Genomic DNA, 13,451 nt, shown 5'->3' with positions numbered 1-13,451 from the left:
GGGTTTGAAATGGAAGATTAATATATTTTATTGGCTGAAAAAAAGAGATGTACAGTAGCTAATTATTGGGTTACACTTGATTTGCTAACACTTTATTTTACAGTGTCCTTGTTACATAGGTTACATGTACTTACCATAGTAATAACAGTAAACTATGCATAATTACATGCAATTAACCCTCAACCTAATCCTAACCCTATAGTAAGTACATGTAGTTGCTTAATATTACTCGGTACTTAAATATATAATTACACTGTAACAATGACACCTTAAAATCAAGTGTTACCCTTTATTTTAAGGTAACATTGTACAGTGTAATCACACATAAATGCTGAGTAATATGTATTAAGCTACATATACTTACTATAGGGTTAAGGTTAAGTTACTATTCAAAATTAATTATTCAATTACTGTTATTGAATTAGTAAGTACATCTAACATGTAACTGTGTCACCTTTAAAATAAGTGTTACCAATTATTGCATTTTGGTAAAAAAAAAAAAAATTGCACCAATGATTGGCAATGAATTGTTCACACAATAAGACAAGATACATTCATTAAAAAGTACACATTTTTATGTTGACTTTATGGCCCTTTTAGGACTTCCACATCAAGTGTTGTGGAAAGGTGATTTGGTGAGGTTACCAGGAGGTCAGAAATGAGTAAAACTACACATATTGCAATATAAACGGTGAAAGTAAGAAAGTAGAACACCTCAAACTCTCTAAGCGATGCCGAAGCCCCTTCAAGGCAAGTTCACTCAACGGTCAGTCATTTCCGTACCGCCTCGAGCAGATGTTTCTAACCATGGAAGTACAGCTTTATCTGCCTGAATGGAGAGACACTAAAATCTCCAAAAGTGCTTGTCAAAATTCTGTTCAAGCAATATATTCAAAATGAGGAATAACATCTGACAATAGTGGTATTCGAAGCTCAAATCACTCAAAACGTTTTCAGGCTCGTCCAGCTCATGCAAATGTTCAAGAGGAAACAAACAGGGGATTGGCTTTTTGAACCATAAGGCATTCAGCGGTTTTATTAAGTGTAGCGATGGATCCATCACAGATATTGTCTGTTGTACCTGTAGGCCAGGACTACAGCTGCTCCGGTGAGCGTATGATTTCATTCATTCATATTTGTTCAAGTGGTCAATCTCCCCTACTTATAATGTCTCTGGTGACACATTACAGACCTCGACCTGTGTGCCTTCTGGCATCTGGGAAAACACCAGTGTTCAATGCATTGGGAAATGTTTATGCAAGTCTTGAAAACGGCCTTATTTTTCTGAATGACTCTGGTCTGGAATGGGATTTTGCTTTAAAGGTTTGGAGTAATTTCAACCTAGGGTCCTTTGCACCATGACCTCGAGCCAAACACCAGGACTTTTACCAAATCACGGAAGTGACCTCGACGTCAAGGTTAGCGGTAGCATAAGCCATCAGGCAAGTGTTATTTAAATAATCTCCTGATGGACTTACAAACTTTCCAATGCCTCGTTTTATGAGAAAGAACCTATTTGTACTACTGTAGAAGTTTGGTGCCATTTCGGGCATTATTAGTGGGGGAATTTACCAGATACAACCTTGGATCCATTAGCCATAGATATCATATAATAAAGGCTAGATGTCTCGTCCGCGCTGCTGGCCAATGGAGGTCGACGTCCGCACACGGCGGCCATCTTGTCACAGTCAGCTCGCTCACTCATAACATTGTGTTTTAATGGTGCATGTACTTTTTAAATAACCATAACTTGCAATTTTCTACCTATTTTCAAACGGGTTGGTTTGTTAAAAACATCAGAGATGTAGTTATGACACTGCGTACTTATGAATAATTATAATATTATATATTTCAACATGTTCAAGCATCCAGAATTATAGCCACGTTAATAACGTTTGTAAGAAACCAAACCGTTTGTAAATCCGTCAAGATTTCAGCGAGATAAGAGTATTTGTGTTCGTGCAGATCACTCGCCTTACAGAAAGCTTCCCTGTGACAAGATGGCCGCCGGGTGATGCCGTTCAAGACTCCGCTGTAAGACATCTAGCCTTTATTATGTATATCTATGCCATTAGCGCCTGCATCAAACCATTCGGCTGATATCTCTAAATAAGCTCCAACTTTAATAATGTTCGACCAAGGGAAAAAAAGCTTCTGGGGGGTGTTGCAATGCAATCATAGCAAACTGAGCTGTTTTCATGCGGCATGTTTCCAAAAGCAGTTTTATGCACCCTCACATGACTGAGGGGAAAATGGACAAATGATATGATCTTTCCTCAGCCTGTGTGGCAGAACTTTCCGTCAAATGGGCCACTGGCAGATTTCAAAATGTTGACGTGAAAACCGATTCTCGCATTAATAGTGCAATTGCGTGAGCTGCTTTCTGCAAATGGATCGGCCATGACAGCGCAAACTGAACAGGTTGTTTTAAATCCTCAACTCTTTGATTTGATAAGACCTATTTGCATTTGTTCCAGGGGTAATGGTCAGGATGAAAGCGACAGCGGTAATAGCGTTTAGCCGTCGCCGTCGCCTTCCTCACCCTCTCTGCTCCCATTGTACTGTGATTACTCCCGCTCTCTCCCTCTCAAATCATTTGCATTTGCCACTAATGCTTTTGTAAGCACGGCTTTGATGCGAGATCTAATTAAATAGGATACAATTATCATGTTGATTGATATCAGATGATTTAAAAAAGACTAGGTTTGGCGTCAGGTGGGTGGGTTTTGCTCTTCAAGTCAACTATGTCGAGTTTTAGACGTGTAATGTCAGGTTTCATGTGCGCTTGAGTGACGAAGCGTATCAAGAACATGTCTGATTCCAATTTCACCCTCAAATCAAAGACCATTAAGATTGTGTGCATTGGGCCTTCATTATCATGATAGTTACGCTGTCTTAACCAGGAACGACACAAGAAGTAATTTGTATGACACTGTCACAGCCATTCACAACATGTTTATTAATATACGATTTAGTGCATTTTATTACTGTAATATGAAACAAAAAGTTATATATTTGTTAAGTAATTATACATAACCGTAGTCGGTCCCACTTTATATTAAGTGGCTTTAAGTACTATGTACTTACATTGAAATTAATAATTTGATACAATGGACTTATTGTCTACATACATTTTTTTACATTGTACTTATATTTTTAAAATACCAGCATGTAATTACACTGTTGACCCTTCCCTTACACCTTAACCCACCCTTAAACCGACTTATACCAGCACACCTGTCCCGTATCACATCTCAATAGCAGCAAAAGTGTTTTACAATAAAACATGAACACAATACGTACATTGTACTTATTTTTCGAGGTAAGTACATAGTACTTAAAGCCACTTAATATAAAGTGGGACCCAGTAGTCTTGTTGTGTTTTACTTTATGCTGATTAAAAAAATTTTGATTGATTATCTGATCAATGGTCCTAAGCCAGGTTTAATTTTCTTCACGTTTATCTTCTTTTGATGTTGGCCTTTGGTTTTGCCTCTGCAGTGAGGCTGGTTTCATTTGAGCATCTGTAGGAGAAGCTCTTTAAAGCACAGAGTCATTAGGTTCTGAGTTAGCACCGCTATCAGGATTTAGAGGATATGGGATGATGTTTCTGCTACTGCTTGCGGTCTTCCTCTGGGGAATTGGATGCCTTTGATCCGAACGGTTTCTCCTGGGTTGTGTTGAGATCCTGCCCCAGTGTGAGTAACTGCATGCATGTGTGTTTTTGCTCCCAGCTCTCCATGCTGTTCACCGAGGAGTGCGATAAGGTCCGGGATTTGATGCACGTTCACTCGTTCAGCTACGACTTCCACCTGCGTGTGGTGCATCAGTACCTCGTGGGCTGTCACATGACCCTTCGTCAGGGATACCAGCTCACTAGCTTTCTGGAGGACTTCATCGCACATCACCCTGACATACCCAAATTTGGACGCAACCACGTCTTCCAGGGTGAGGAGTCAGCTAAAGCACATAGTCTGGCATATATTATGTGTTTTTCCTGTTTTTGTGCATAATATGCTTTTTATGTGTACTAGGGAGTTTCTCCATATCGACGGGGATGATAACCGCACATCAGCTGTATAATTACATCACTGATCACGCTGGGACTTACGGGATGAAGCCCTTGCGCATGTCTAAGGCTGCAGTTACAACTGAGAGCAAAAAGGGGGCGCCGAGCGCAGACCTGCATGAGTATGCGCTGGTCGCTCTGTGGAACAGGTATGTCTTTATTTTCTTCATTTATTTTTATTTCGAACAACAAAAAGATACAAATAAAAATACAATTTGTTGTCATATACCAAAAGAAAATATGGTAACACTTTACTTGAAGGGGTGTGCATAAGACTGACATGACTTGTGTCATTAATATGAAGGATGTTTTATGCATGTATATGGCGACTGTCATAAGTGTCATTCGCTCAATTATGACATTTTTAATGTAAATATGACATTGTTTGAGATGTCTTTGTTATGGCAACTTGACATAAATGATAATCAATCTTCTATGTCATGTTTATGACATATTTATGACAGGTTATGTTGTCTTGGTAATGTCAAGTTGTCATGACAAAGACACTGACAGGTTATGATGTATTGGTTTGTCAAATTGTCATAACAAATACATCTCAAATAATGTCATATTTCCATTAAAAATGTAATAATTGAGCGAATGACACTTAATGACAGTTGTCATAAACTTGCATAAAACCTCCTTCATATTAATGACGTGTCATGTGACTCATGTCATGATTATGAAGGTGTCATGTCAGTCTTATGCACACCCCTTCAAGTAAAGTGTTACCAAAAATATCTATAAAGTATTATAACAATAATTACAATATGTTTGAAAAGGAGCGAGATGAAGCAGAAGCTTATTATTTTTTCCACCCCTTATATAACTCTAAATAGATCCAATATATATATATATTTTAACACCATACAAACTTTTACAATTTGCACCAAACAACCCTTCACCCTATATTCACATATCCCAATGCAATCGATATTATACTTTGTGAATTGTTCTGATTATTGCAGCAGGTGATGTTCTCATTTATATTTGTATATTGTAATAATAATGTGGTTCTCTCTAAGCTCTGGCTCATTTAAAGACCTGGAGGGATTACGACACCATGATGACTTTGATGTGTCGCTGCTGGTGTGTCATAATGCCGCCCCGTTTGAGGAGCAGTCTGAAGGAGAGCGACACCTGCTCAGGTGTGTACAGCAGGAAATACTGTGTTAAACACTACTTACGTGGATAACTCCGTGTAGTTGAAACCACACTTGCAACGTATTTAACTTCTGTAATTCTTTAAGTATTCTATGTGTGAAACGGACTAATCAGAGCAAAATAATATAGGACTTTTGGGTGGAGTTTATCCATTTCCACACATATTTGTCTTATTATGTTATAAATAAATAATATAATAGTATTATCCATAACATTTTATAGTAAACATTAATAAAATATTATAAATAATTATCATAAATGTTATCTACAAATAAATATTATTAATAATAATAAATTAGTATAAAAAAATTTATAGTAATATTTATTAATAATAAATATTATATTTAACGTTACAATAAAAAGTAATTATAATAATATAAATAATAATAATGATATATTTTTTTATAAATATTAATAATTTGTCAATAATATTGTTACAAATACTAATTAGTAATAAATAAAATAATACATAATAGTATTAATAAAAATATTCTAGATATATTAATTAATTTATTCATGTAATAAACAATAATACCATATTATAAATAATGATCATAAATGTTATCTACATGTTATCTACAAATAAATATAAATAATAGCAAATTAATCTAAACAAATATTATAGTAATATAATTAATAAATATTATATGTAATATTATAAATATTATCTTTAACTTTAAATTGTTTAACATAATATTATTTATTATTATTAATAATAATGATGATTATAATAATAATCATTAAAATAATTGGTATAAATCTTAATAATTAGTCAATATTATTATTATTATTGGATAATTATAAATTGTAATATAAATTGTATCTATAACATTACTATAGATAGTAGTAGTAATAATAATAATTAATATTATTGAATAATATAATATATATCAATAATAGGTAATACATAAAATAATAAATAATATTATTAATAAAAAATATTCTAGATTTATTTATTTATTCTAGATAATATTAATTATTAATTAATAATGTGAATAATCTTCCCCAACTGCATGGCCTTGGAGCTGTCAGCAGAAAAGAAAAGTTGTTTTAGAGCTGGAGAAAGTTGATTTTAAAATTACAGATCATAGAGGAAAACTTTTGAATATCGTGCACTGTAGGAAAAAAAACAGGGATGTCTACAAAAAATAAAAATCTGACTTCCATTTTGAATGGTTTCAGGCTCCGTTTCTACGTGATCATGACCAGTCAAAGAGAGCTGTTCCCACGTTTGACTGCAGACATGCGTCGATTCAAGAAGCTTCCTCAGATCCACCGTGACCCCAGTGACCTCAGTGGCCGTGTGGAGCGGCTGGAGGCTGGCAGCCTCGGGACCCGGGAACCTGACCTGGACCTGTGGGAGGACACCAGCACCCCCATCAGCCCCGCAGCCAGCCCTGAATCTGAGCACATGGAGAACCTCCTGCACGCGGGTCAGGCCGGGCTCGGAGACACCGACGACTCTCAGGGGCTCTTCTTCATGTCTCCTCTCTTCCCCCTGCTCAACTCTGAGGTGATGTCCGCGCGCCGGCAGATTCAGAGCAGCGTGGAGCAGGCCATGGGTCACTGCCGGAGGGATAACCTCTGGAGGAGGCTCTTTCACGGAGAGCACTTGGCCCTGGATAAACTCAAACTCAGCAAGCTGGCCTTCGGTGAACTAGAGGAGCTGCTGGACGCTGTGCAAAGCAGATCTGTCGCTGAGATTGACCCTCAGCTGGTATGAACACACACGCCACATTCACTGTCCTTCACCTCTGAGAGCATCTTTCACACACGTTGATCTCACGTCTCGTGTTCCTTTCTCCTCGTTCTCTAGCAGGCACTTTCCACGAATGGGTACAAATATGGTCTGAATAGGGTCATTTTTTTCTTTTTCAACAAATGCTCAATGAAACTAACATATTTGAACAGGTCATATAACCCTAGTTGCTTTTTGTGGGTATTTATTATATTATATTATATTATATTATATTATATTATATTATATTATATTATATTATATTATATTATATTATATCATATCATATCACATCATATCATATATTATATATTATATATTATTAAAAAAAATATTAAAGGGGTCATGACATGAGAAACCAAATTTGCCAATTTAATCAAACTTGATCTTTTGGTATATAAGAGGTCTTTGTACCATAAAACGTCCTGCAAGTTTCATAGCTTAAGACGTCCTCCCCATTATAAACGAATCATTTATTGAATCAAGCTCTAAATACAGCTCGTTCTGGATCCATGGTAAGAAGTGACGTCACGGTACGAAGTGACGTACCAGCGTTTGCATATGACCGCCTCCAGCACAAGACAACTACGCTTAAAGCGCAAGACAACTACGCTCATTTCGTATCATTGTCGCGCCCGCGCGCTGCGCGCCTCACAAGTGTTCAGTCGACGGACAGCGAGTGGGTCTGTGTACAGGGAAATGACGACGCCGCAGATGTGCTGTTCCTGGCTGTGGACAAACAACATCTTTGAATACGCTGCGAAAGATCCAGTCGTCAGGGAAAAATGGATGCACTTTATTTTTTGCGGACGTCTCAGTCACGGCAGTGTTAGTTTAAGCGTTTGTTCTATACATTTGAAGGATGACTGTTTTGAGAACAAATCCCAAAATGATGCTGGCTTTGCCAGAAAACTGTTGCTCAAAGATAAGTCCGTGCCGACTATTCTGGGCTCAACAACGACGACGCAAACTGTAAGTAATGTATTTAAAACTTTAAACTACTATTAAATACGCTGAATCCGCACAGGTTCTGGCTGGGGGCGTTAATAATTGATGCATAGGCACTGGCGTTAGCCAATCATAACAGTGGGCGTTAACACTGAACTCTTAAAGGGGAAACACCCCAAAACAGACTGTGTGAATCAGAGGATGAGAAACCGGGTGGGAAAAGGTCATAAATCACTACATTTAAAAAAAAACTTTAAAAAAAAAACTATAGTAATACTATAATTGCACCTAAGGGAACATTATAATAAATTTAAAAAAAACATGTCATGACCCCTTTAAATGCGTTTTTGATAGATTTAGTTTGCAGATTAACCCTATGTAAGTAGCTAGTTTGGGGCCAAATCTTTGTAGTTATTGATGACTTATATTTTCCATTAAAAATTGGAAAAAAAAAATGGAATGATTTGTTCTTAAAATAACTTTGGTAACAAGGTTGAATTTAGAATAAAATGGAATGAAAATAATGAAATCAAATTATTTACTTTTCTTTTCACCATACTGTGTAGAATAGGACCAAATGATGTCACTTCCTGCATGTCACAATTTTAGTGTTTTTTTTGTTTTGTAAAAATATTTAAAAAAAATAAAAATATACAGACTTTCACGTGCTCACGAGAAACTATCACGAGATACGTTTCTCGTGAGCATATGAAAGTCTGTATTTTTTTATTTTTGCAAAGGTCCCTTTAGGGACTCCGTACACCCCCCTCACCCCCAAAAAAAACATTACAATTGTGACATGCAGGAAGTGACATCATAGGGATGTGTGCCAACATGGTTGCACTCAAAATGTGGGACACAGCCAAATGATATATTTCTTGTTATTTAAAAATGTATTATTATTACACATACTTTAGTTCAATGAATTTAATATGAATTCAACAATATGATGTGTTTAAAAGTACTTTGCATGTTAATTTAATGTTCAATCAAAAGAGAGTGAGGAGTGTAGGCCGTCCTGTTTGTGGAAAGTGCCAGCGCTCGCTCTCCGCCTGTACACACTGAAGTCCGTCTTTAGGAAATCTCTGGAAAATGGCATGTTTTTCCTTCATCCCAGTGTTTTCCGGAGGGTTTGATCAGCGACTGGCTCAGGGATCAGGTCGTCTGATAGGTGGCTGACAACAAACATGCTAATGCGCCGCTCCGTGGGGAAAACATGCGCTCTACTCATCACCACATCACAATAAACATCAGCTAATTAGCACAGGAAATCAGCCCTTTAATATTACACTCCGTTCCTTATTTACAGCATAAATTATCCCTCCTGGACCAACATGCGCACAGTTCGTGAGGAGATTACACAGCAGGAGATACTGTACTGTAAATGTGCCGACAGACAGAAACAAACTGTGTTTGGCTTGAGATATAGAGGATGACATATATGGAGAACTAGCATTGTAAAATATAATCAATTAATTTATCATTTAGTGATGATACACTACCATTCAAATTATTTTTTAAACCTTCTAAACCCCCTAAAGTCTTTCCAGCGTCTCAAAGTAATTTGGTGAAATAAGACATTCTCATATGCAATTATCTCCTTTTAATCTGACTCCATGAATGAAAAAGGTTCAATGTGCAATAAGGTTATGTTTACACTTAAAATAGTTACAACATGGATGTAATGTAATGATAATTTAAACCATTTGTACCCAGCAAAAATGTAAAATGTTAGAGAGAGAGAGAGAGAGAGAGAGAGCCTCTGTCTCAAGACCAGCTCAGCATCCAAAAGAAAAGAGACAGAACCCCCATTACAACCCTCTTTTGTCATCATGTGACTAACACCCAGGTGTGACATATTCAAAACTGACCAATCAGATGATCACAACTTCCCTATTGTCCCAAACCTCTGGCCTACAGGCCTAAATCACTATCAGCACAGGTGTGCTGAAAATGTCTGAGTGAAAAGCAAAATCTTGGATTATTTCCAACCTTACAGTTACATAATAAATGTCTTTACTGTCACTTTGATTCATTTAATGCATCCTTGCTGAATAAAAGTATTAATTTTGGTCCCACTTTATATTAAGTGGCTTTAAGTACTATGCACTTACATATAAAATTAAGTACAATGCACTTATTGTGTTCATGTTGTATTGTTAAACACTTTTTCTGCTATTGAGGTGTGATACAGGACAGGTGTGGTGGTATGGGTCGGTTTAAGGGTGGGTTAAGGTGTAAGGGAAGGTTCAACAGTGTAATTACAAATGTAATTACATAAATTAATTACCGCTGTAATTACAAGCAGATATTTTTTAAATTTAAGTACAATGTAAAAACATGTATGTACACAATAAGTCCATTGTATCAAATTATTAATTTCAATGTTAGTATAGTAGTATAATATAAATATAATATAAAGTGGGACCTTAATTTCTTTCAACAACGACAACAAAAAAACGTATTGATCCCAAACTTTTAAACAATAGTGTAAATAAATAAATGTGTATATGGCACAGAATAGATGATACATACATTAATTATCCATTATTATTAATAATAATAAATTACGTGTATTTATTAGGGGTGTAACGGTTCGGTTCGATACGATACACTGGTGTCACGGTTCGGTACGTTTTCGATACTGCGAAAAGAAAAAAATGCCAGGGAAATTTCCGAGCCGAGACGCTAGAGAGATGAGTCTCGATCCGCTTTTAAACAAACTCTGGTGCGGTTCGACTGAAATATGAATGCAACACGGACCAAAGACATGTAAACGAACCAAAAACAAGACATGATGTCACTCACAAAACACGGATGGCAGTGAACCTAAAATGTCTTGTGACATCATGTCCTGTTTTTGGTTCGTTTACAAGTCTTTGGTCCGCACCAGGGTTCATTTTAATCCAGCAAACATGCCAAGTGTGAACACACCCTTAGACAATATTACAAGTTCTGAATTGGAACCGTTTCTTAACTCCCAACCGTGTGTGTGTGTGTGTGTGTGTGTGTGTGTGTGTGTGTGTGTGTGTGTGTGTGTGTGTGTGTGTGTGTGTGTGTGTGTGTGTGTGTGTGTGTGTGTGTTTTACACAAATGTGTGATTTACAGATGAATATCACTTTAATGATAACTTGCAGGTGAAATAAGTCAGATTTCAATTTAGTTTGATTCAGAATGGTAATATGTGAGTTTCTGAGTGATTCATTAAAAGATTAAAAGTCAAAAGCTCCTGTACGTGTTAATCAGACTACATCTGGTCAACTAAAACTGAATTATGACCTTTTTTTACAACCTTGACCTCAGCATTATGAGTGAACTTCAGGGAAAACTAATACAATGCTACACAAGTCTAGAAAATGTCTTATTTAAACCGGTGTGTGTGTGTGTGCGTGCGCGTGTGTGTGTAAAACGCTTATATGACCATATTGACCAGGTTTTCACCTGAATTCTTATATATTAATAATAAAATGCTACACAAGTCGTGTGTGTGTGTGTGTGTGTGTGTGTGTGTGTGTGTGTGTGTGTGTGTGTGTGTGTGTGTGTGTGTGTGTGTGTGTGTGTGTGTGTGTGTGTGTGTGTGTGTGTGTGTGTGTGTGTGTGTGTGTGTGTGTGTGTGTGTGTGTGTGTGTGTGTGTGTGTGTGTAAAACGCTTGTATGACCACTTCATTTTAGCATTTACTCTCCCTTTCGAATGCAAAGCATGCTGGGAAATAGACATCCCAGCCATTTCAGTTAAACTTTGTCTAAATTAAAATAAATATTTTCATAAAACTCAAAACAATGAAACAGTTCAGTTTACTTAAAATATATCAGTTCTGTGATCTTGAAAGAAAAAGAAAGTGCTAAATACTCATAAAAGTTAATTTGTTTAATTTATTTTGACCAGGTTTTCACCTGAATTATTCACTTCCTCCTTTCCTGTGGTTTGATTGGCCTCCTCACCTCTGTACCTCACACACACACATATATCTGTGAGAATGAGATGCGATGTTTCCTCCATACGTGACACTCGCTGTGATGATGTGGTTCACTCGCTGTAGCCTCGTCTCCACAAACCTGCATATCAATGCTGTTTGATTGCTCATCTATTCACACGCCGCTCACTTCTGTATTCCCTTCACGCGAGCAGAACCGCTTAGTCAATGTTACTGAGCGGAGCGGCTCCTGTGCCGCGACTGCTAATGCTAATCGTAGCGCTCGGATGATGTATACCGCTGTCAAACCGATACAGGCGCACAAAGGAAGTAGAGATGTACTCCCACTGTGATATCAGACCAGGAGAAAGTTGCTGCAAATTACATCTTTTTAAAAATGTACTGCCGCCCACAACCAGAATGTGAAAACTGCCTTCCTGTGGTTTTGCTTACTTGAAGCGTTTGCAGCTTTGGCAGTCAGATCCTGTATGAAGTCAGATGTGAAAAATATCCACAGACTCGTCTAATTTCAGGGGAAATATTCTGGTCCAGTCTTTCAGGACCACAACAGCTTTTCAAACAGTCATCTTTTTTTTACTTTTTGTGAAAAAAAATTTAGTTTAAGTTTAAAATGTACACATCAATTTTATTATGCGACATAAATTAAACGGTAATATGCATATATATGCTTACAAAACAGCAACATGTGACCTTGGATCACAAACCCAGTCTCGAGTCGCACGGGTATATCTGTGGCAATAGCAACTATACACTGTATGGGTCAAAATTATAAATTTTTCTTTTATGCCAAAAATCATTCGGATATTAAGTAAAGATCATGTTCCATGAAGGTAATTTGTAAATTTCCTACCGTAAATATATAAAATTTATTTTTGTGAGTGAATGCAGCACAATCGTGAACATAAATGCACAACTTTAAAGGAGATTTTCTCAATGTTTAGATTTTCTTGCTCCCTCAGATTCCAGATTTTCAAATAATCGTATCTCGACCAAATATTGTCCTATCCTAACAAACCATACATCAATTGAAAGTTTATTTATTCATATATATATATATATATATATATATATATATATATATATATATATATATATATATATATATATATATATCAAATCACCTATCAAACATACACGTACAGTATAGAACATATACATATACCGGTAAACATGAATTTCACCATTAGAAAGGTTGTCTGTTTGTTTGCTACTGTATATCTATGCAAAAAAAAAGTAATCTTGATAAAAGTGCAAAATAATAATTCTCTCACCCTCATGTTTCTTGTGATTGTGTTTTTAGGACTGTTTCCTGAATATGAGTCCCGCCTGGTACCAGAGTCTCATCAAAGTTCTGCTGTCACGCTTCTCACAAAACTGCAGGCACTTTAAAGACGACAGTGGCATTCAGTACCTGGTGAGAGATACACACACATACCAGAGGACAAGACATCTACAGCCAGATACTAAACAGGGTGAATTATCATGTGACCCCATAAAAGCGCCATTGGGAGTGTAAAGTTCAGTGCGTGATCTACTGGCGACACACACATGAAAAAACAAACGCAGCGGATCATTTCCATAATGACCAACACAATCT

General features: G+C 36.7%; 1 protein-coding gene across 10 annotated transcripts in view; it reads left to right on the top strand.

Moving 5' to 3' along the window:
* szt2 (SZT2 subunit of KICSTOR complex) overlaps positions 1 to 13,451 on the top strand; it is a gene marked incomplete at its 3' end in the record, with an annotated part of 127,106 nt that overhangs the window by 110,579 nt on the left and 3,076 nt on the right. For all 10 annotated transcript variants that reach the window (XM_079628594.1, XM_079628601.1, XM_079628602.1 and 7 more), the window contains 5 exons: positions 3,735 to 3,948; positions 4,035 to 4,218; positions 5,095 to 5,217; positions 6,416 to 6,950; positions 13,155 to 13,268. In XM_079628594.1, the coding sequence (XP_079484720.1) occupies positions 3,735 to 3,948; positions 4,035 to 4,218; positions 5,095 to 5,217; positions 6,416 to 6,950; positions 13,155 to 13,268 (1,170 nt within the window). The remainder of the gene's footprint in view (positions 1 to 3,734; positions 3,949 to 4,034; positions 4,219 to 5,094; positions 5,218 to 6,415; positions 6,951 to 13,154; positions 13,269 to 13,451) is intronic.

This window comes from Phoxinus phoxinus, assembly GCF_949152265.1.
Source record: "Phoxinus phoxinus genome assembly, chromosome: 11".
NCBI lineage: Eukaryota > Metazoa > Chordata > Actinopteri > Cypriniformes > Leuciscidae > Phoxinus > Phoxinus phoxinus.
This window is presented reverse-complemented; position numbering and strand designations above follow the sequence as displayed.